The sequence below is a fragment of the Dryobates pubescens genome, chromosome 17 (assembly GCF_014839835.1).
Source record: "Dryobates pubescens isolate bDryPub1 chromosome 17, bDryPub1.pri, whole genome shotgun sequence".
Classification (NCBI taxonomy): Eukaryota; Metazoa; Chordata; class Aves; order Piciformes; family Picidae; genus Dryobates; species Dryobates pubescens.
The window spans coordinates 14,236,077-14,260,523 of record NC_071628.1 but is presented as its reverse complement, the minus strand read 5'-3'; the positions used below and the strand labels follow the sequence as shown (position 1 = coordinate 14,260,523).

At 40.5% G+C, this 24,447-nt stretch overlaps 1 protein-coding gene across 1 annotated transcript in view; it reads left to right on the top strand.

Moving 5' to 3' along the window:
• The window catches only part of MYO5A (myosin VA), a 103,051-nt gene that overhangs the window by 60,664 nt on the left and 17,940 nt on the right, over window positions 1-24,447 (top strand). The window contains exons 15-29 of the mRNA XM_054169295.1: window positions 2,927-3,088; window positions 5,077-5,174; window positions 5,853-5,939; window positions 6,036-6,144; window positions 7,651-7,862; window positions 8,797-8,953; window positions 11,693-11,932; window positions 13,103-13,351; window positions 14,536-14,629; window positions 15,317-15,465; window positions 16,140-16,253; window positions 18,391-18,534; window positions 19,306-19,359; window positions 20,532-20,759; window positions 23,556-23,656. Coding sequence (XP_054025270.1) covers window positions 2,927-3,088; window positions 5,077-5,174; window positions 5,853-5,939; window positions 6,036-6,144; window positions 7,651-7,862; window positions 8,797-8,953; window positions 11,693-11,932; window positions 13,103-13,351; window positions 14,536-14,629; window positions 15,317-15,465; window positions 16,140-16,253; window positions 18,391-18,534; window positions 19,306-19,359; window positions 20,532-20,759; window positions 23,556-23,656 — 2,198 coding nt within the window. The remainder of the gene's footprint in view (window positions 1-2,926; window positions 3,089-5,076; window positions 5,175-5,852; window positions 5,940-6,035; window positions 6,145-7,650; window positions 7,863-8,796; window positions 8,954-11,692; window positions 11,933-13,102; window positions 13,352-14,535; window positions 14,630-15,316; window positions 15,466-16,139; window positions 16,254-18,390; window positions 18,535-19,305; window positions 19,360-20,531; window positions 20,760-23,555; window positions 23,657-24,447) is intronic.

The window sequence follows — 24,447 nt, the reverse complement described above, 5'->3', positions numbered from 1 at the left end:
TGGAAAAGAGGAGGCTCTGGGAAAACCTAATAACAGCCTTCCAGTACCTGAAGGGGGTCTACAGAAAAGATGGAGAGAGGCTGTTTACAAAGGCCTGCGGTGACAGGACAAGGGGCAATGGCTTCAGACAAGAGAAGGGCAGGTTTAAATTGGATATCAGGAAAAAAGTTCTTTACTATGAGGGTGGTGGAACACTGGAACAGGTTTCCCAGAGTGGTGGTTGAGGACCCTTCCCTGGATTCAAGGTAAGGCTCAATGAGACTCTGGGCAACCTGATTTAGTGGAGGATGTCCCTGCTGACTGCAAGGAGGTTGGACTGGATGACCTTTGGAGGTCCCTTCCGGCCTGGACCGTTCTATCAGGAAACCAAACATTTTTCACTTCTGTTTCTATTCTGAGCAGATACATGAAGCTGAACAATTAAGATGTGTAGTGTAATGAAAAACCACAGCAGACTTTCTGATGTGAGAAGTGGTTTGAGAAGTGGTTTGGGTGAAGTCAGCTGCTGTGTGTGTGAGAGGCAGGTGGCTCCAGCTCTACCACAGCGTGACAGTGTGCTGCACAGGGCTGAGGTGCAGGGGTGCTCCAAGGGATGGTTTCAGTGGTAAATTTTACCAAACCCAATGCTTTAAATACAAAATAAAATATGAAACTGTGAAGAAAACAGACTTTCCAGAGAAGAATGTTTAATTTTTATTTTCCAGCAGGCCCTCTTTGTTAGTAGTTGTAGTGGGATTGCATTTATCTTTTTCTTTTTTTCTGTTTCTGGTCGCTGTTTTCTGGGTTTGCTGTGCACACTCAACAGAAGGTAATTCTAAATGGAATGCATCATTTGCCATCCTACCCATGTCCACTCTTCACAGACATCTTGAATGCTTCTTTGCTCTCCACAGTGCATGACACACGCTGCTCTTGGCAGGCACTGTCATGTTTACCTCTTTATTTTGGCCTTCTCTATAAGTCAGCCCACAGGCCCTCTTTGAACTCGTTCAGTTTCCATGCATGTATCATGAAAGCAACACAACAGTCCTCAGCCTTTATGCTTGCTACTGGCATGTTGTTAAAAATCTTCTGTTGTGGCTCTGTGTGGAAAGAAATGATCTGTAAGATTGTTAGCAGCATATCTGTTGTCTGAAGAAATTACAGGGGTAAAAATGCTTACTTGCTTGTTTTCTACCACAGTAATTATCTGCCCTTTGATCAGTGTTTTCCCTTTCTTTGAACGCTCCTGTTCTGCAAAACAAGGAAAATTGATAAGGTGCTAAACCCCAAATCTAGACAAAAATGTGAAAGTCCCCACAGTGTGGATCATCTCAGCAATGCTCTTCTGTTGTTGACCTCTGCTGCAGAAGGCCACACATTGCTCCTTTAGTCTGCATGCAGTGACCGAGGCAGTGTCTATGAAAATGGTGCTTTTGAAATGCACTTCCCCAGTTTTACAGGCAGGTTTGCCTAGGGTTGGAAAAAGTGAAGGAGACTGACTTACTGATAGTTTAGAAGAGCTTGTCCAGTTGCAATCCAGACCCTGGGGACCCTGGTCCCACCCCCGGTGTGTGAAAACATCAGGAGTTTCATTGAAAGCAGACTGCATTCAAAGAAGTTTCTGTATGGGATGAAAGGGCTGTAGCTCAGATGTCTGTGCATACTGACTCACTCCATCTGAGTGTGGGCAGCTAGCTGAGTGAGGTGGTGGTGGCCCAACTGTCCTGAATTCTTTGTTGAGTCAGTGGAAGGAGATGGGCTAAGTCACCCTCTGGAAATGTCATTCTTCCACCAGCTACAGAGGTAATCTAAGGTGATCGTGCTCCTAATGCAGCAGACTCAGGTGAGATAAATCCAAGCTGTGATACTCCTTTTTTAGTTCAGGAATTTAGAATACCTTTGTAGCATTCATAGTTGTTATATTATGCTGGAGTGCTGTGCTGGGAGTTACTGAGGAACATTTGATGCCTTCTGCTAGCCCATCTGGCACAACCACAGAGCACAAGTACCATTTTGTTGTGCAGCATGTTTCATTGGATATTGTGCATGTTCACCAAGTCTTATAAGGCAAACCCATTTGTTTTTATTTTTTAGGTTGTACTTAGCCCAAGCACTTTCTAGTACTGAAAATTGCTCCTATCTCTTGAGAGAAAATGCACAGATGCTAGATAAAAGATTATTCATTGACAGGTAGAGAAGTTCAGATTTCTTTACTTTTATAATGGTTCTGAAGTGCTGTAGTTGTCAGTAGAAAGATCTACTGGTGTTATTTTTAGTTATAAGTTACTTCAAAGCAGCTATTATATATGGGTGTATTCTGTAGCCATTGGAAAAAGAGAAGCAACAGCCTTGTGTGATGTTTGGAAAGATGTTTCAGGTTTTTCCTCCACTCCCACTGGCCTGAGAGTAGATCTTCAGTCAGATAAATTTGGCTAATTTTTGGTTGTTGATGGTTCCTCTTTTAAGTTGATTATTACAATTTGCAGCGATAAAGCAGGAATATTCTTTGTTGCTTGCTGGCATATTCAGTGTCCCAGATATTTCTCAACCTCAAAGGAGTGTGATGCACCACTGGAATATGAGAGGACCCTGTTTCCTTCTTAGATCAAAGCGGCCATATATAATTGCAATTGGTACTTATGAAGCTGCTTTCAGTATCTAACAGTTTCATATGGAAGCTATTGCTGGCTCTGTGGAAAAAAAAAATCAGAATTTTATCTTCAGAAGGAGACTCACTGATCAAACCCACAGAATTTCTAATGTTCAGTCATGGCCCACTCACTATCCTACTGGCTGGAATGCTTATTTGCATTTGTCCCCACATGGATTTCAAGAAAAACCTAGTGCTTACAAGAACGGAGTCTGGATTCTACCTACCTTAAGCACAAATGAGTACAATCACTTCTGGATTCTTATCCTCTATTTTTCTCTGCTGTTATACCAGTTTAAGCTGCTGCCAGAATTATTCAAGGATGAGGAGAAGGTCCTCAGCCCAACATCAGCAACCTCTTCAGGGCGTGTGCCTTTGTCTCGGACACTTGTAAAACCAGCCAAGGCCAGGCCAGGTCAAGCCAGTAAGGAGCATAAGAAAACTGTAGGACATCAGGTGAGTTTCAAGATGCAGCTCCATTAAATAACCTCAATCTCCCTCTGTCTCATGAGTCTCAAGGTGATCCCTTGTGTTTTTGAGATAGGTGCATCTGATTATGACTTACAGCAGTTTCAAGCAAATACATCCTAATTGCTCATACATTGTGGGCCACAGTTTCATGGAGCTCGGTTCTTCATGTAGTGCCAACCCAAAACTCACATTTTTCAGAAGAGATTTAGCATGCTGGGTGCTGAGGAGCTTTGAAAATCTTACACTGGTTCTTTTTGATCATGTGCCACATTGTTGGACTCAGGTCCCCAGAAAACTCGGTTCCAGTTATCAGTGGGCTAAACACAAACTATCCACCTATACATGCCAGAAGTAAATTAGAAGTATGCAGATCAGTGTGTCTGGAGAGCTCACTCCTTCTTTGTTACTTTCCATTCTACAGATTTAAGAGGGTTTTTTCAAGATGGCTATGTCCCCAGTTGGTGCTTTGTATGTTGATATGATTGTCCCTCAGACTATACATAGGAGCCAGGGGAAAATTTTTTTGACAGTTTAGTGCTCAGATTTTATCTACTTGCCAGCTTGTACCACTTTGCTGGTGAGTAGTGGCATTCTTATTTTGCCTGGGGCTTCCAGGAAGTGTGTGTGGGTAACTCTTTTTATATTACTGTAGGACAGCCTGGAATACAAATTAGCTGTCAAGGACTGTAAATTGTTTGTATCAGGGTCCCCTGCCATTTCTTGAAGATGAACCAGCCACATCTCTTGAGTGCTCAGAGTTCTGATAAAATCACCAAAAATGCCTGGGCTGTGTCTGCTGCTTTGGATGGTTGTCAGTCCTCTAAAAATATGTTAGCACAATGTCTGTGCAGTGCCATGAACCAGTCACATGGCTAAGTGAAAATCAGGGAATTCAGAGAATGTTTGATTTGGATATTCATATTTCTCTCTAATCTCTCCCAAGCAAGCTGTGTCAAGCTATAGGTGGAAACAGGAATGGTTCTTCATGCTACTCTACAGAATGCAAATCTGCTTGGCATATCTTCATGGTACAGGCTGCAGATTCCATTCTGCAGTTCATGCAGGAGAATAGTTGTCTTCTTTGGCTGAGCTTCATTTCTGATTTTGCAGACAGACCATAACCTGAGGCTGGTAGAGGCCTCACAATTTTGTTGTCAAACTGGAACTATGAGTTCAAGTTAATGGGGATATTGTCATACTGCTCCTGTCAATCAACCATTTATAATCACATGTGAATTTGTAGAAAGCTAACACAAAATTATTTTTATTGTAGCTAGTGTGGAAGTCGAAGCTGGCTTAGAATCTTGAGCTCAACAAGAAGAGGGAAATGCACACTGATACATTTAAAGCATCTAAGATGTGCTTTCTTAGTTTTCTTTCTCTATTAGGGTGTTCTATGGTTAGAAGACTATATTACAGTGTATTAGGTATTTGTGGTCCTGTTACTTCTTTAAAAGTAAAGGTCATGAGACTCTTGGATATGGGACTTTCAAAGATCAGTTCACTAGGTCTGACATTGGGATTAGTGGAGCTGAAGAAAACTATACCTTTTTACTTTTACCACTCTCTTGATTTTAAATTTTATTTACAATTTATGTAAAATCCAGTGTCTAGTTGTTAATATGCTGTGGGGCTTAGTCATGAATAGATGGATTAGACAAAGATTAGGACCGATGAAGCAGAAGCTGAAAATAACTCAGTCTATCCCATGCTGTTGTAATTTATTACGTGCTGATATGGGAGCATTACTCCTGCAAAGCCTAACATTGAAGAGTCTCACTGTTCATTCACCCAAAGATGGTATCTGAAACTAAAATCTGTTGCATAACAAAACCAAGTTGGTGTTTATTACCAAAAGCGTTATTACAAATAAACAAATACCCCTTAGGTCTGCTTCCTGAGGTTCTCTCAAACGTGGCTGAGCTGACTGAGGCTATTCCCTGATAATTTTCCCCTTTTTCTTTCTCAAAAAGTTTCGAAACTCTCTTCACCTGTTGATGGAAACCCTGAATGCTACAACTCCACACTACGTGCGCTGTATTAAGCCTAACGACTTCAAGTTTCCCTTCACGTAAGCTGATTCGTCTGTGGTTCCTGTAGCCTGTGCGTGGAAGGCAGCTGCCTGAGGCCTTGGAGAGCTGAGGTTCTGCTGAACCTTGGTTGTTCGGGCACGAAAGCTCTCTCTCACCTTTCTCGTGTTATGGACTCACTATGCATCTGTATGTGTACTTACAACAGGTGATATTTTGGGATGAATAAAGGGTGAAATACTTCCTGACAGGTTTTTTTTGCTTTTTGGTGATATATCAGAAGAAAAAGCAACATTTTCAGTGCTGGCTGTTCCAAATGTGACCGGCACTTGGTACAGTTCATTTGACATCTGCTACAATTTGCTTTTAGAGATTGTGATGTCTTATTCCTTGCCTTTTTTTTTCATATATGAACTTGCTTAGAGCACTTCTCAAAAGTCTGCTTAAAATCTGTGCACGAGTGACTCCCATGGCTGTGGGGCAGGCCAGTGGGAAGCTGCAGGATGAACAGCCTGTGGCAGCCAATGGGCTTGGGCAGCTCCCCAGGCAGGCTGCCCTTTGTTACTGCTGAGTTGCAGAAGCACTAACTGAAGTTGTTAACCACCATCACATCCCACCCTTGCTTCCTCTCTGTGCCACTCCTGTCCTGGGTGTGTGCAGAGGCCCCATGTAATGCAAAATGAGCCCCACACCCACAGATTCTTTTTGTTCCCATGTAGATTTGATGAAAAGCGGGCAGTGCAGCAGCTGAGAGCTTGTGGTGTTCTGGAGACCATCCGAATCAGTGCAGCTGGCTTTCCCTCCAGGTGTGTTTGCAGATTCTTAGCCTGTTTTCAGTTTCAGATCTTTTTAAGAGAATTACTCCATTTTGGGATTGACACTGACTCTGTTTTTTGGGACAGGTGGACATACCAAGAGTTCTTCAGCCGTTACCGTGTTCTGATGAAGCAGAGAGATGTCCTTAGTGACCGAAAGCAGACGTGTAAAAATGTCCTGGAAAAGCTGATTCTGGTACTAGCCTCAGTGCTGAGAGCATGTGGGATCTGGAGGAGTAAAGATAGCCTCCCTTACTCCCTTATGGCCACACTGTTTTAGTACTTCTACAAAGCACTATACTGCCAATATTAGCACAGGAACTAGAGTTTCCCAATGTATCACAGGAAAGGAAGACAATGATTTTAAATATGGGTGGGTTGAGAGTGAGCATTTACCTTGCTTAACAGCGGGATGCATTAACCACACCTTAAGGAAGGTATCTGGAGGTTTTCCAGTGTGGAAGTGTTTCTGTCTCTGTATGTGCTGGTGTCCTTCACCCTGCTCCTTTTCAGCTCCTATGCAGAAGTTGGCCTTTTTCACTCCTTTCATCCTCACAATTATCTCCCTGCTTAGCATTGTCACTGTCCTCATGTCTTGGCAGCCTCTTGCGTTGCCTCCTGCCTCCAGTTGCAGCCTTACGTTCCCAGGCTATGCCATCCACACCGCTGGCATTGCACCTCAGCTGATATATTTCTTGGGATTTCTTAAGGATCAATGAACAGCAGAGGACAGGCAGACTCTCAAGGGATTGTTCCAGCCAGCTCTCAGTAGAAGGTGATTAATTAAGACTTGGAAGTGTCAGGTAGGAAGAGAAAGAGACAGAAAGCCAGAAAGCTCACCTTGCTGAAGTGCAATGCCAATGTTAGGATGTTTATGGAAACAAAAAGATCAGTACTGTGCAGGCAGGTGGGGCTCAGCTTTTAAAATTCTGTGTCACTGGGTGAACTCAGCTAAAGTCTTTTTGTTTATGTGCATGTGTCCATATTTATAGGGTTAATGTCTAGTGTTAAATATATCCTACGCTGTAGCTCTTTGACTGCTATTCCTTTTAACTCAACATCAAACAATCCACAAAATTACTTTTTTTTTTTTTCAATGTACCTTTGTATATTCTCATTTTTTTCTTCCAAGGAGTACCACAGCCTATAAACACAGAATACTGTTCTCTCTCTGGTTTAGTTCTGAAATTTCAGAGGTGTTTCAGCCACAGCAAGATGCTTTGTTCTGGATTAATCTTGGTGCAGTAAACGCTGCATACATGTTTGAAGCCTCAGCTGTTTTATTTGTACTGTGTAATATGGTTGAAGATGAGAGCTTACCTACAATTTAAGCAGGAAATTGTACATGTGCATTATTGCCTGTGTTGCTTTCGTCCTCTGGGCTCCTTCATCACCTCCTGTAGCCTTCCACATCTCTTGTAATCTGTGTGGTGCTCTTGTCTAGGTAGAAATCTCAGGTTACTCCCTTAGGCCATGCTTGCGGCCCTACTGTATTAAGTTGTTAAAAGAATCATGCAGAAAATACTCTCCACTACTTAATTGAAGTCCAGGTTTTACTTGAAATACTATGCAGATAGTTTTGCCTCTTTACTAACTGCACTCTGTACTTTCATTTAGCCCTTCATGCCTTTTTGATTTTGGGTTTTTTTGGTTCACTAACATTTAATGCTGTAACTGATCCTCTTTTTACCTCTGAAAATAGGACAAGGATAAGTACCAGTTTGGTAAGACAAAAATATTTTTCCGGGCTGGCCAAGTAGCCTATCTGGAAAAAATAAGGGCAGATAAGTTGCGAGCTGCCTGTATCCGCATCCAAAAGACAATCCGGGGCTGGCTGATGCGGAAGAAGTTCGTGCGTATGAGGAAGGCTGCCATCACCATCCAGAGATATGTCAGAGGCTACCAAGCACGATGGTAAGCAGCGCTCGTGGGAAAACCCACAGTAGCCTCAATTTAAGTGGGACATTTAACTATGAGACATTTGTGCTCTCCTTTCTGTACTGGCTGAGAGGAAATGATTTTCCAGAGAAATGAAGGAAATTGAATATAATGAGTATGTCTGTCCTGTCTGGTTTTGACGTCCCTGAGAGGACAGTAGCACCCTGGGCTGTATGATGCTCAGAACAGTGTTTCATTAGTGGAAGCAGAGTACAAATAGCACTAAAAGATATGTTCCAAGTGAGGTAAAGCAGGATTCTTGGCTGAGTCCTTACTGTACACTTTCCGTGTGCCATCCTAGCTGGGTCTGTCTGTCCTCCTGGAGAAGCTATTCCTCATCCAGGGTGCAGCTGTGAAGGGAGAGCCATTTGTTTGGATTGCTTTCTGGGGATGGTCATGTATAGGCCAGAGAAAGGGGTAGGAGTACAGGTGGCATAGTTCAGCAGACAGGTGATTATGAAGACTGTAAGGATCAGCATTTGGAAAGAGGCTTGTGTCAAGATGCTTTGTAATTGTCTTGCTGAGAGGGCCAAGAACAAGCGTTTTCTACAACTTGAGGTTAGGAGTTCACAAAGGTGGCATAGTGGAAATAGCTTTATAGCTGGAGAAAAGGTGGTGAGAAATTAAACTGAGTTTATCTTGTCAGTTCTGTAGCACAGTTCTTGGAGGAAGTGAAAACGTTGCTCCATAAAACCTTGCAAGGTTTCTGTTAATTTGTCATTCTGTTGTACTGCTGTAGAGTAGAATAGCAAGTAAATGTGCTGGGTCAGTGACAACATTAGGAAGAGACTGAAGTGGAAAATGTAGCTCTTGAGTTAGAGGATACAAGTCACAGGGTGTAGAAAAATAAATAGTATTCAAGCACTGGAAATTAATCACAGGTACTGTTTGTAATCTCTCTCTTGCTCAGCTATGCCACGTTCCTGCGGAGAACGCGGGCTGCCATCACTATTCAGAAGTTCCAGCGCATGTACGTGGTTCGCAAAAGATACCAGCACATGCGAGATGCTACTATTGCTCTTCAGGCTCTCCTAAGGGGTTACATGGTCAGGCTCAAGTACCAAATGGTAAGAAACCATCATGTTTTGATTCTACACTCTATCTTTAATTCCACATACCTCCAGGATGAAACGCCATCCCAGTGTCCCCTTGGGAATCTGAACTTTCTGTGGGAGTGCTGTTATGTACAGTGCACAAATAAAATACCACTGCACAGTTAGGAAAATGTAAACCCTGAGAAGAATTTCTAAGTAATAAGATCCCTGTGGTTGACTTGACTGTTCTTTTGTGTGGATATATGCTTGCCTTTTTATTGGCATTCTTAACATTTTCACCATACTTCATGTTGTGAGATCATATGAGGTGTTTGTAGCAGTTATATGACAGATGTGACTAAGTGAAACATAGGTCACAGCAGTACATGGACTAAAAGCCATCCTTAGGAAAATGGGAGATGATTCTGTGTGCCTGAAGTTAGTTGTGTGAGGGATACACACCCACCTGTCCTGTAGCACAGGGTTATAAACCTGTTTTATTCCCTCTGAAGAGAGATATCACATTTCTGGAAGGGTCTCTGTAAAGGGTGGTCAGACTTGCCTGTTGGGCAGCATCCCTCTGGAGTGAATTGCTCACTGCAGTACAACGTGAAGTTCTGACAAGCTTGCCTGTGGTGTGCTGTCTATACATTGTCCTCCTAAGATGGAATTGTATTAAAGCTAATCAATAGGGAGAGAAGCACAGGCTCTGCCTGCCAGGGGAAAGTAAACAGGGCTGTTCTGAGTTCATGTTGATTGCCAGTGAGTGAAACTGAAAGGTTGCCCTATGACAGCATACTTGGGCTGAGCCGTGGCTCTGTAAGTAATACATGGTACACAGGTTGTTCATCAGGGTTGTGAAAGGTGTCTGTTGTTGTCAGAAGAGAGGGCATGTGTTGCAGTCACATGACCAGTACAAGGAATTTAGAATGGTTGAATCATCTGCTTCACACATCCCGGGGAGAGCTTACATTGTGACGTACTTCTCAGATCAACAAGGAGTTTAGCTTCTCCATGGCTTTCACAGAAACTTTCCTGGGAAATAGCTGGTAAATTAAGTAACTTGTCTGATCCTCTCCCCTCCCGTTGGAGTGACCTATTTCCTCACCAGGCTGCATGGGTGTGAGGATTCACTGGCAGATGAGGACATTCCCTGGACAATGGAGGTATTTTATGGGACTTGTTGCTTTCAAAGTTGAGGTGATAATGTTGTTGAAAGCTAGTTGTATTTGAGCTGTTCAGGCACCTACAGGTAACTTGAAGGGCTGTTCTAGCATGTAAGGCAGAGGCAGGACTGCTAGCTGCATGACATGCAGTCAGGACTTTGGCTTTTGACCTTACTGTACTTTTGAGAGAGCTGTTTCCTTACCTTGTTGTGCGTTGGACTTGAGTGCTGGTATTTCAAGTCTCATTGTTCAGCAGAAATAAATGCTAAGGGAGAAAGTTTGCATATCCTACAGTTTTACCTCTTCACCAGTGAACCTTTTAAATTCACTGATGTGGAAATGTTACACTAACACATTTCAGTTCATTTGCTAAGAAGCATAAAGAAAATGACAGTGGTGTTTCTGTACTGGTTTGTCTTACCAGCTTTGCGGTAAATCGGCGTAAGAATATGAACTGCATATGATCTTTAAACTACTAAATCCAAGAAGAAGCATAAGATCTTAAATAGTTTTGTTCCTTAAAATAAACTGTTTCATTTGCAGAAGCTTTATTAAGTGAACTCTGAAACTCTCAGGGCCCTGGAAGCCTTGGGGTTTGGGCAGGCTCTCCAGGCATCGTTGTGGTTGGATGGGATTCAGCTGCTCCTGACTTGGGAGATCTCTGATTGAATCAGTGGGGAAAGGATCCAAAGAAAAGTGGTAGACTCTTCCTAGTGGAAGTGCCCAGCTAACACACTGATGAAGGTTGCTGGTGTTCTTGACTGCTTTTAGTTACACATTAAATGAAATTATTATTTTTTTTAATACCTCAAAACATAGAATAGAATAGAATACATAGAATAAACCAGGTTGGAAGAGACCTTCAAGATCATCGCGTCCATTGACATTTCTTTCATGAAATAAGTTTGAATTATTACAACCTAAAATTTCTGAGTAGAATAAATGGAGGTTTGTGGGGTTTTTTCCAGGCTGATTAAGTCTAAGATATGTCCAAAAATGCAAACCAGAAGTATTTATTTGTTTATTTTTTAAAAGCAAACTGACTGAAAGTAGTAACTTGGTCAGCTAGACTGGCTGCTATTTTTAACAGCTGCTAAAATCTCCTCTGGGTTCTAGCATGGACTAGCTGCACCGCATAGCAAATATGATCAGTTTAAGCTTCATATTGATGAATCCTATGTAGCATGTCAGTGTCTCTGAGATGTTTCAATGTAAGTAGGAAGAAAAAATTTATGTTTACAATCTTCCCAACAAGTACCATATATTTTTGTAATTAGCTTGGATCTGACATCAACACAAAGGAATGCCTGGTTCTTCAGTGTGCCTCCAGTTCTTTCTCTCCATGTTTTTCCTTCTGGTTCCTTTGCATTTTATTCGTTGTCACCTGCTTTTATTCTCCTTTTCTTTTCTTCTTTTTTTTAACTTGGTTAAATTAATTCCACATTAATTTCTTGTTACTCTCCACCAGAAGTTTCTCAGGCTAAGGTGCCTGAGAAGGGTGCTTATGTGTGCATCATCCCTATACCTCGCATGATGGAGTCGGTTTAACTGAGCAGGTGGAGTCTGCAGCTCTAATAAGCCTTGTGGTCTGTTTTCTGACCTGCAGATGCTTCGGGAGCACAAGTGTATTATTATTCAGAAAAACGTAAGAGGCTGGCTGGCTCGAGTGCACTACCGTAGGACCTTGAAGGCAATTGTTTACTTGCAATGCTGTTACCGGCGCATGATGGCCAAGAGGGAGCTAAAGAAACTGAAGATAGAGGCTCGGTCTGTAGAGCGCTACAAGAAGCTTCACATTGGCTTGGAGAACAAGATCATGCAGCTGCAGCGAAAAATTGATGAGCAGGTAAAAAACCCCTGGCCTCAGGGAAGGGAAGACCTTGCTGGATGAAAAACTGGGTACGAGGCAGCAATGTGTGCTTGCAGCCCAAAAAGCCAGCTGTGTCCTGGGCTGCATCTCACACAGCATGGTCAGCAGTTGAGGGAGAGGATTCTTCTACTCCGCTCCTCTGTGCTGGAACCCACCTGCAGTTCCATGTCAGCTCTGGAGTCCTCAGCACAAGAAGGAAATGGACCTGTTGGAGCAGGTCCAGAGGAGGCCACAAAAATGATCAGTGGGCTGGAGCACCTCTGCTGTGAGGACAGGCTGAGAGAGTTGGGGTTGTTCAGCCAGAAGAAGAGAAGGGTTCAGGGAGACCTTATTATGGCCTTTCACTACTTAAAGGGGGTCTATAAGAAAGATGGGGACAGGGTTTTTAGCAGGACAAGGGGTGATGGTTTTAAACTAAAGCAAGGGGGATTTAGAGTAGATAAAAGGAGGACATTTTTACACTGAGGATGGTAAAACACTGGCCCAGGTTGTCTAGATAAATGGTAGATGGCCCAACCCCAGAAACATCTGTGTCAGGTCGGATGGGGTTCTGAGCAATCTGATGTAGTTGGAGGTGTCTGTGCTCACTGCAGGGGGATTGGACTAGATGGCTTTTAAAGATCTCTTCCAAGCAAAGCATTCTGTGGTTCTGTGAAATCTCATATTACCTTCCTCCATAGCACTGGGGGGCATTCATGGAAAAATGCACTGAATTTTCATTGTAAGGTATCAGTTCTCTTTTGTTCTGAAGAACGTTGATAGAAGAGAAAGTAAGGCTACAGCAGAACTGAAACATTAAAGCATCCATCTGTATCTCTCAGCAGCACTGAGAGAAAACATTTGCTGCTTTAAAATCAATATTTCATTTGAAGCAGGTCAGTTGCTCTGTTTAGGGGGAAGGTGAGGTGATCATGTTTGATGTATGTGGGCTCCCTGTCTCATTTTAGGTGGGGGTGGTAATGTGCAGGCTTAGAGACTAGACTGTTCTCTAACCTTGTTAAGCAATTCTGCAAAACCAGACTGAAAGTCTTTTGAAATGGGGAAGCTGTTCTTTTGTTCCTGTGTCTGGGTATATTCTGTAAGGAACTAGAAGGCTCCCTTAAACTGCTTCACCTACTGCTGCGCCTGTGTTGTGTTTTTTCAAAGAACAAAGAGTACAAGTCTCTACTGGAGAAGATGGGCAACCTGGAGATCACATATAGCACTGAGACAGAGAAGCTGCGGAGTGATGTGGAAAGGCTTCGGATGAGTGAGGAGGAGGCCAAGAATGCGACCAACCGTGTCATCAGCCTTCAGGAGGAGATTGCCAAGCTGCGTAAGGAGCTGCAGCAAACTCAGTCTGAGAAGAAGACCATTGAGGAACGGGCAGACAAATACAAACATGAAACCGAGCAGGCAAGTATGCAGTCACAGATGCACAAGAGGATTTACAGAGGCCTGGTGTCAGCTCAGCTTTTGCCCAGGCTTAATTGCTACAGTATTGCTTTACAGTATTTTTTCAGCAATGTTACACATGTACAACCCTGAATAGGCTTGATACCTAAATAACTACACCTATGGGAGAGCAATATGCTCAATCTTTATATCATGTGTAAGTAAGTGTATTAAATCTATTCAGATTCAGGTATTGAAAGTATTTGCAAAGCCAAATCCTTAAGCTTCCCCAATTTGTCAGAGATAGCACATTCATAAAAAGAAATCATCTTACCTACCTAGAGAATGCAAGCACCACTATCAGAAATCTGTACCATATACAGTATTCAAAGGTACCTGCTTATGTCCTCTCTAATTTAAACAAATAGCCTATTAAACACATGTATCTGTGCACTGTCTAGTTCAACAGGTTTTGAGTAACCTCTTATCTTTGTTTTAACCATGAACATATCAAACAGGTTCTTTCCTGTCAAGATTACTTGCAGATAATGGTGCAGATTTTGAATACTGGGAGAGCCATTCTGTCCTTATGTGATGCTGCAGCAACACATTTCAAGATCAGATAGAATCGCAGAATCGTAGCATCAATAAGGTTGGAAAAGACCTCAAAGATCATCAAGTCCAACCTGTCACTGATAAATATAAGGAAAAACACTAACTGATTAAGCAAAACAAATGCATAGTAACCATCACTGGAGTCAAATGAGTAACTGGCAAACCTGGGCATGGTTAAAGTGGCACAGCTTTGGGGCAGAGGCAAGATGTTAGATTATGGTGTTACCCAGTGCAGTGCATTATACAAGAGAACTACCAAATTTGTACCTATTGTAGGAATATTTCTGTTTTAAAGAATAAATTCCATCTTCTGGACTTCACTGAGAAATACCATGTCACAGCGGGGTGTTTCAGGGCAGTTCTGCCATCTGATCAGAAATGGAGTGCAGAACATACAAGTGACTCTGCAGTGGGACTTCTTTAAGCAATGTAATTTGAGAAATGAAGATGTAACTTAGTTCACTGATCTGGTTCTCTGAAGAGCAGTTCAAATACTTAAAACTCTTTCAACAAGGATGTTGTTGCTGTTGTCAGAGCTCCTGGTAAAAGATGAACTGCATTCTGAGTCAAATATTTTCTTCTCTCTGTAGCTTGTATCAGAGCTAAAAGAGCAGAACACGCTACTGAAAACAGAAAAGGAGGAGCTTAACCGCCGCATCCATGACCAGGCGAGGGAGATAACAGGTTGGCTCTGTTTTCATCACTCAGGTTTTCTACCTCATATTACCTTATAAAGCCACACTCTACTGCACAGGTTGGACTACTTTGCCTTAGTTCACATTCCATTTTAGTTTAATAGTTTAATTTATTTGTTTTAAGAACTCACATGCATCAGAATTATTTAGTTTGAGTTTCTGTGAAGTATTAAGGGTCTGGGGTCTTTTTGGTGAGGTGACTGTTACAAAGTGTTTTACTTGTAAAATGTAAGAAGGCTCTGATATTTAATGCACTTAATCTACTGCAGCAATATCGTGGTAGTGTATATGTGAAAATTCTGATGGAGGCAGCTGTGGTGAGGAGAGTTAGCACACTTAAGTGTAGAACATCTTCCATTTTGCTTTCCACATAATGCAGAACATGGCTAATGTCCCTTCTTTCTCCCTCCTTGAGTTACTAATGCAAGATACTATCAGAATAGCTGACTTGACTGAGTGAACCCTTCTGTAGTTACCACAATAAGGGTTTGGGCCTTCTTATGTCTGTCTCAGTGTTGGCTTAGAGAAGCACAAATACCACACACCAGTTTCAGACAGCAAAGTGTTTCACCAGCTGTGTTCCTGGTGCAGACACATTCCTGCACCTTGAGGATGGATGTGCTGCGAGGTAGGTAGAACTGAAGTTCTCACTTTGGGTTTCTGTTCTCCATGGCAGAAACAATGGAAAAGAAGCTAGTGGAGGAAACGAAACAGCTAGAGCTAGATCTGAATGATGAACGCTTACGGTACCAGAACCTGCTGAATGAGTTCAGCCGTTTGGAGGAGCGATACGATGATCTCAAGGATGAAATGAACTTAATGGTGGTGAGTGGCTAAACATCAGAAATCAAAAGCTGTTCGCAAATGTGTTTAGGCACAATCTAGTGATAGAAGTTAGTAACTGATTCTGCTGTCAGCTGTGTGGTGGAGACCTGTAACTGAAGAGAGAATTTGTCCTTTAAAATATTGATTAATTAGATTTGCTCAGGCAAAACAAATGCATTTAAAATTTGTAGTAAATTTTTCTTTTTTCCTTAAAACTTTAATTTTCATGTTTGTGAGGACAGCTCAGTTTCTGCCATGTTATTGCACCTGCCAGCCACCCTTATTTTACCCTGATGTTATTCAGACACGGTAGGGTTGTTTGTACCACATTCCTCCAGTGTTAAATTTTAAGTAGTTCTAGGAATATTTTATATGTTAGGAAGAATTGCTGCCTGTGCTTCCAAGCTTTTCTTTCCCCCAAAAAGCTGCATTGTTGCTTGATTCTGCTTTCTGCAGCAGTACTCAATGGTGAAGGATCTGACCTGTCTCCATAGATTTGATTGTGAACTACATCTCCTAGGCTTTACGTGTCATGAAAGAATAAAAAATGTTTTCTTTTAAGTTTTGATAGCTGTGAAATAACACCAAGTATTCCAAGCTAAATTAGAAGTAGTGAAGACGCAGTCACAGGGAAAACTATATAGTGGTATTGATTTGTTTCATTTGCACTCCAGAGCATCCCCAAGCCTGGACACAAAAGAACGGATTCAACTCACAGTAGTAATGAATCTGAATATACTTTTAGCTCTGAGATCACAGAAGCAGATGACTTGCCACTGAGGATGGAGGTAATGCTAAAAAAAACCCTACAACTTTTCATTGATGAAATGAGTTGTTCTTCTTTTTCATATGTGCTTGTGAACAGCATATCCCTGTGTTGAGATATCTGATGATTTAAATCCGGCTTTTTCAATTTCCTTTGTGAAAACATCTCATTCTCTAGTTAGCTGTGGTCTTATGTAGAAAGACTTTATGAAAGTATGCTTTGAATTCTTCTGTGTCACAGTAAACATAGATTAGATACTTGGCCATCCAGTTGATTTACATCTGTAAAATATTTGCTTGCCAGTGTTTGTAAGCACAATCACTCTTTTAGCACAAAGTGAGGATTCAGGATACCAGTGAGACTTACTGGGAAGTCTGTATACATTCAAGGATTAAAAGTGGCAAGGTAGCTATCCACATTCTTAGTAGCTACATGGAATGAGTTCCCTGTTAGGGGAGGGAGCCTCACATTGTCCTGCAGATTCATTTTTCTTGTTTCACAGAGATAAATAAAACTCTTAAGAATGTACTATCCCTCTGCATATGCAGTGATACCACTCTAAGGATATTTAAAAGTTTTCAGTAAGACAACTATCTTGATTCAGCTAATGAATAATAATGAGTAATGTGTGATGCAACTTCAGTCATCCGTAGTATTTTTCCAAGGTAACTCCCTGTTTTGGCCCCTCCCAAAGAAGCAGGACTGCTAACACAGCAGAGAGCTGTACAGTTGGTGGTCTGGCTGCTTGGCAGTTTGCATATACAAAGCTTTTTCTGTGCATTCTAGAGATCTTCTTAACTGAGAGCCAGGGCACAACTCACTCCATTTACCCTCTCTCAAGGTTAGTTATCTCCACAGTTGCTTTTTGCAAGTTTTTTTGAAAGCCTCCACAGAAAATGATTTTCTACTATGGATGCAGACATCCTGACATATTGATGCTGACACATTCTCTGTGGGCTCTTTCATAATTTGCCTTCCCACTTACATTTTTCACCTTGCATAATTTTTTCAGAAAGATGCTCCTACCTTCATGGGTAATCAGGAAAAAGCCAGTGCAGGTACATATGATTGGATTGCACATCTGAGCCAAATGTCTTTTCCTTTGGCTAACAGACTTACTGAATTGCAGTTCTAGAGCCAGTTTGGGATTTTAGAAAAATTAACTCACATGAGTGTGAATAAAGCCATCACTGAGAAAACTAAATATGTATTTGTTTAACAACCCTTAAGATTTCAAACTGTAGTTTGACTCTAGGCTAACAGTATAGATTAATGATACAAAACTACATGAAAAAATGGATCCATTTCCATACAAACCTGTAAACCCAGAAAACTCAAAAGTTTCTTTTGTTTGTTTGGTTTTTTTTTTTCCCCCTGAGCTATTGGTGTGGTTTATGACTCTCCCTCGAGAGTAAAAAGAGTTTAATTGGAAATGGCTGTGCTAGCTTGTCTACTCAGGTTGTTAATATTAATTTCCTAGTTCCTTCTCCAGGCTTCAAAATTTTATGGTGCACTTAATAGTAAATGCTTTGATCTTATGGCTACATAAAGTACAAAATAGCTGATAGATAATTTCTGATGCACCTTCAGATTACAAACACTAGTCTTTGCCCAGAAAATAGTGGAAAAAGTGCTGAGAACAGGCTGGATAATTAGCATAGTAAAAGGGAAAAAAACCTGAAGTGTATCTTTGGATACCTATCTTTTATGTCGCATCCCGCTAAATTAACCAGTAAATCTACAACCAACAGAGATTTCTCTGTGGCTGAAAAGCTTACTGTAGAAATCATTAAAAACTATAAAACCCCACAGCCTCTCTTTACAGTTGTTTCTAGGTGAGTCTAACCACAGACTTTTTTTTCTCCTTTCTCCCTCCAAACAAGTAAGAATAAAAGGTATGCTTCATTATAGACCTTTTGTCTGGTAGGTAGTCTCTAGCGCTTTCTTTTGCTAGGCTTTAGGCTTAGATACATTTTATACTAGTTGTATTTGACAGCTGATGAAATATTTTAGATGTTGATAGTCAACTCTCAGAATCAAGTAACATTTATTTCTGTGTCCCTCTCTTTCCCCAGTCTTGTTTCCCATCTTTACTCACTGTAGCGCTTCCTTGGGGAAGGGGAATACTTCTTCACATACTTCTGTTCTTTCTAAAGCAGGAACCAAGTGAAAAAAAGGCACCATTGGATATGTCTCTGTTCCTCAAGCTGCAGAAACGGGTTACGGAGCTGGAGCAAGAAAAGCAATCCCTGCAGGATGAACTGGACAGAAAGGAAGAACAAGCTCTCCGAGCTAAAGCTAAGGTGGACTCCTTGTAGCTGAACAAATGCTGATGCCTGAGTATTCCTCCTTGTTAAATAGTAGCTCTGTGAATGCTGACTGGCTTTTATGAAATCCTTATCTTCATCTAGTACTTGCTTTATTTAACACCAAGGTTTGTGCCTGGTGCTTGGTACTAGAGACTGGTTATTTAGTTTTCCAAAGTCCTTGAGAGCCTCTGGAATTCAATAGGAATAAAAAGTGCTTGGGACTTTGCTTTAAAAAAGGCAAAACCAAACAAACCAGGCTGTTTTTATTAATGAATAGCAATACAGAAATATGCTTAAATGATGGGGAGAATGAGTGATTGTTCATTTTAAGCAGAATAAGAAGTGTTTCAAACGGGATGCAGAGACAAAGCAATGGGATTAGAAGTATTTAACAGATTTGATTTGGAATTCTTCTGATTTCATCTCCTTAACTATTTACAAAAGTATGAAACAAGCTTTGGCAATTGTTTCTTATTACTCTTCCACCAGTGAGTTTCTTGAGCATCCTGGGGTTCATCCTGCTCTGTTTCATTTCCAGTGACATTATTTTGTTTAGGTTAACCAATTGTGTGACATAAATTAAGAAGGAAATTAAAAAATGCAATGCCAATATTCAAAGTAAAGCACTCAGCAGTACCAGAATGAGTGTTCTCCAGTTTTATAGGAAAATAATTTCAGCTCCCTTCCATTTTCCTGCCTCAACTAAAGTAAGGAATAGAAAGAACTAGATTTTTATTTTTCACATTTGTCTGTGTTCTTTTACAGGAGGAAGAAAGGCCTCCAATAAGAGGTGCAGAGTTAGAGTATGAATCGCTCAAGGTAATTCTAAAAAGGAGGTTGCTGTCATTTTGTTGTGTTGGCATAGAAAATTACATCATCCCTCCTGTTTCAGAATATTAGCTGAAGAAAGTAGCACAAAAAATCCCCAGCAATCATTTTCTTGTAGGATTGCCCTTTTTCAGGTGTAACTGAATGTGTATCTGGGGCTGCAGAACAAAAGGATCCCCTAATCCAGGAGTTCTCTGTTGAAAAGTTTAATAGAGCTTGCAAGTCAATTTGAGCAAAAACACAGTGATAAATGTAGCCCTCTGTTACAGTTTGAATATTGTATGATAAATAAAGAGTTTTCTAGAGAATTCCAGAATATAGGAGGATGGTCAATCCCAGAGGGGTTGGGCAAGATACTACAAAAAACATGTTTATCCCCTCCTGCAAAGGCTATATATTTGAAGTCACACTGTGTTCTTCTCTCTCCTGTTTTCCCTCTTTGCTCCCTTCTGAACTTTGCTTTCACTTCTCTTGCACCAGCCATTGTTTGGGTTATCAGTGGGGGAAGTAAGGCAGCGTGGCCTTCGGGCTGCAATGTAAAGGGAGGGTCTGGACTATTGTGCACAGTGGGGTAGCTGGCTTATTGTCTGATTGTGTGTATTTGTGTGTTTTTATTACCTTCTCTATTTAGCCTACTTCTGTAAATAATAATTTCATTTAATTTCCAAATTCTGAGTAGTGGGGTAATTTACTCCTTGGCTAAATTCCACATTGCAACGTGGTGCAAAACCAAACCCCAGCACCCTCTTTTCCTAACACATATTTAAATAAATGCATACCTTAGACCAATAAAACTAGAAGTATTTCCTAATATTTCTTAGTGCTGCAGAAACTTCTTAGCCTGCTGACAACTATTTGTTGTGAACTTCATTACTTTTGTTAAGGGTAGAATATGAGGAAAAAAGATTGTCTCTTTTTTTCCCCATCAGATTTGTATGATCCACATGATTTTGCACTTCAGAAAAAGGTTTAGCCCTGTTACTGAAATCCTCCCAGCCATATTCACTGTATTCAAGAGGCCAGTGATACAGGAGGGATTGAATGATTGATTTGTTGCAGTTACTCATTGTTTTTACCATTTATATCCATAGTTTTGTACTTGTGGTTTGTAGGCACATTGTAATGCTCCTGTTTGACAGAATTGTCCCTGTTCTTTCTTGTAGCGTCAGGAACTTGAATCTGAGAACAAAAAACTGAAGAATGAGTTGAATGAGCTGCAGAAGGCTCTCACAGAAACACGATCTCCAGAGGTAACTGCTCCTGGTGCCCCTGCATATAGAGTCCTCCTGGACCAACTGACTTCAGTAAGTGAAGAGCTTGAAGTACGCAAGGAAGAAGTCCTCATCCTGAGGTCTCAGCTTGTTAGCCAGAAAGAGGCTATTCAACCCAAGGTAAACAATGCAGTGAATTATTTGTGCAGATGCACTGTGTAATGAAGTTACGTTGCGTCATTGATGTGCTTTATTTAAGTACCAGTGTGTTAGAGAAGGCAGAAAAAATGGCCGAGGTTTGAAAGCCTTTCTAAGTGTAATCCATTGATCCATTATTAGTACACAAATTGTGGCATCCAAAGTGGGAGATTCTTAATAAACCAGTTTGGGGTTTCTGTACCAGCATTCGTGTAAAGTTACCATACTGATCATACCAGCCTGGGTATGATGATACCAATGGTCTAGCCAGGATCTCCCCAGACTCCTTTAACAGTGCCCAAATAATTCTCATTTGGTGTAGTATCATTTCTCCAGTGAGTATGTAGTTTGACTGCAAAAATTCACAGTAGTTCTGAGGAATTCTTTTTAATGAATAGTTCAGTAGGAGTTAGAAGGAAGAGTTTCTTTTAAATCCATGCAGGGTCATAGATGATTGCAAATCAATAACATTTGATAAAGATGACCTATGAAGATAGATAAATTCCATATTATTGCTTGAGAGGAGGTATGTGGTTTTGCTGAGAAGGGTGATTTACAACCACTGAAAGGCACATCTTCTAAAAAGCTCTAATTCTGATGAGATACTTAGGGAAGTAATAGCTTTGAAAATAAGAGTCATTCAAGCTGAAAAGTTATCACATAAATCCAGGAAATAGCCATTTCCACTGGACTGAGCTATCTAGTGTTTCATAACCGCAGCAAGGAATGAACAGATGTGTCATCTTTCCTTTGCTACTGCAAGGTTGTGTTTATATTTGTCCTAAATAAATTGAAAGTCTGTGATGCATGAAGACTTAAAACATATCTTGTTTTAAATGATTATTTATAAAGCACAAAAACCTGTTTTTTTCTGTGACATCTAAAATACTGTAAAAAATACTTTAAAGTAAATCTTTGAAAAGCTTATTCTCAACAATGGTGGGATGCATGTGTTGGTTTTGCAGCAGTTATCAGTATGGGGAAAATCTGAAGGTGACCTGTGGGGTGGCTGGCAGCCAGTTTGCAGATAGCTTCTGCTTGTTAGGTTGAGAAGCTGCAGTATAAACAGATCTTTAATATTTTTTTTTAAATGATTTGTTTTTCTTCTTTCTTGCCTACCAATGTGATTGCCAGGAGGATAAGGTACACATTTTCTTCTACAGTTACAAACCACAATGCTAAAAACCCCTGAACAGTACTGGAGCTGTCATTTCCCTGCCTCTCAGTAACCTACATACATTTAAAGTTGTTCTTGCACTCTACTTTGCTGTTCCTGAAAAAACCTTTCTCATTATCCCATGTCCTTTCCATCCCCATCTTCCCACACCATGCAAGGGAACAACTTACTTCAAAACAAGCAGATTAAGCAATTCTGAACTGTTGGTTTATGTTAACCTGAACATGAAAGGAAAGACCCAGGAACTGGTCTAGTCAGCTCAATCAATGTATCTTGTGGGGTGTGTTTGTAGAGTTAAGAGCAGCACAGCGATTCAGGAATCAGCTCTTCATTAACTTGCAAAATCCATTAAGTTTCACATACAAAAAAAGTTTATGATATGAAGAAATACCTACTTTATAGTGTCACCCTTGGCATGCAACAGACATTGAAGACTCACATTGTGAACTATAGATATTAGATAGGAATTGCTGAATGTTTGGTAAAAAAATATAGTTGAACTCATAATATTTAGAAGTGTGAGAAACTGAACTGGCTCTCAATGAAGGCTGTTAATTCAAATATTACAACTACAGCAGGTAGGAAATTCTTGAAGCTGTGATAATTAGCATTGCTTTTCACTAGCTCAGAAATAATATTCAGGTCAATAGATGGGCAGGTGAGATACAGCAGTTTAACTGTGTAATAAAATAATAGAAGAATCATAAAGATCTCATAAGGATTTTGGGTATCATTTTTTTTGAGGAGCTTATCTGCTTTACTGCTTTTCATATTAGGTAATATGAGTCATACTAATCTTAGGGACCTAGGCTCCAAATTTTATGTCCCTAAAGTTGCAAATACTTTGCAAAATTTTACTCAGGAAAATAACATTTGATTGGTTTTAAAGAAAAAAAAAATTAATCAGAATTCTATCTCTTATGTTCATTTGAGTCCTGTGGTTCTACTGTAGTTACTCCACAGCAGTGACAGATGAGCCTGGTCAAGGTGACTGTAAACATCTCTTAAGTATTTCAAGGTTAAATGAACAAAAAGCAAAAGTGCCAAGTAAACATTCAAAACTGGAAAAAAATTATTGTATTGTGACAGTATCTAACTTAAAAGTTCTCAAGCCCTTGTAAACTATTTCCTGCTTTGCCAGACTACTTGAAACATGAAGTGAGGAACAGACCTCATTTAAGAGATTTGAAGGACTACATGTAATGCTGTGTTTAAGAAATACTAAGTAGAATTAAGCTTGCCAAATTATGCTGCTTCAGTTTCAGTGTTAGCAGCTGTTCCTGGTAGTTTGAAACAAAATGCAAATTCATAATTTCCTGATACTAGTTTTATTCCTTCTACACAACAAACAGACGGAAAGAGCTTAACACATGTACTGCGTATTAGACAGACTGATGTTTGACCATGCTGCATGCATTCATTTAAAAAGATACACTAAAGGAACATAGAAATTTTGGCCTGAACTCCTGCTCAGGTACCTACACTAATTTTAATGTGGCTGCTCAAGGATTAGTGTTCAACAGGGGTAAAGTGATGAAAACATGGACTGAAAGAACAATTTCGTTGTTGAATTTACCCTGAAATCACCCTTCTTTTTCCAGAATACCATGACAGATGCTACAATCCTCTTGGAGGATGTACAAAAGATGAAAGACAAAGGAGAAATAGCACAGGCATATATTGGACTGAAGGAAACAAACAGGTAGAGTTTTTCTTTCTTTGACATATGGTCAGTTGGAGTCTGCTGTGACACACACTGTGTGTATCACATGCAGTAAATTTCATCCGTGTAAGTCCTGATACTTAGGAAAAAACTTATAGCTGGGGATATAAATTGATTTGATTAGTAAAATTGGGGTATGCAGTATTTGAAAGGATTAGGAAACAATGTGGAAATGCAAAAATCAAGCTTCTTGAATTTACATCTTCACAGCCTCTAAGTTCTACATTGCTCAAATTTGGTGCCATTCCCCATGCTGGTTTGTTACCTTTTGCCTAGTAGCGGTCACTATAATCTGCCATAATGCACTTATTGTGACAGCATGAAATGCTGTAACCAGTTGGGCTAACACCAAGAAGATAATTTCCTCATTAAGAAGCAATATGTATAAACGAGAAGTAATTTTCTAAGGTTTTCAGACCAGCTTTTGGTTTGCTTTTATAGTAACTGTAACTTAGTGTGTAATGTCCTTAATATGTCATCTCATCACCATCACATATCTCTTGTATTTTTTTTAAACACTTTTTTTGAAAGGCAATCTCCCCAGGACTATCATATGCTGAATGAGGACGGAGAACTTTGGCTGGTTTATGAAGGGTTAAAACAAGCCAACAGGTTACCTGACTTCTCAGAATGTTTTTTTTTCTCTTCATATGCATCTTCCTTTCTAGCTGACTGTGCCCCTTGCTATGGGTTTGCTTTAGCTACAGTATGGCTTTAACAGTTAGAAACAAATTCATCACTTAGTATACAAATTAAAGAGTTTTGTCAAA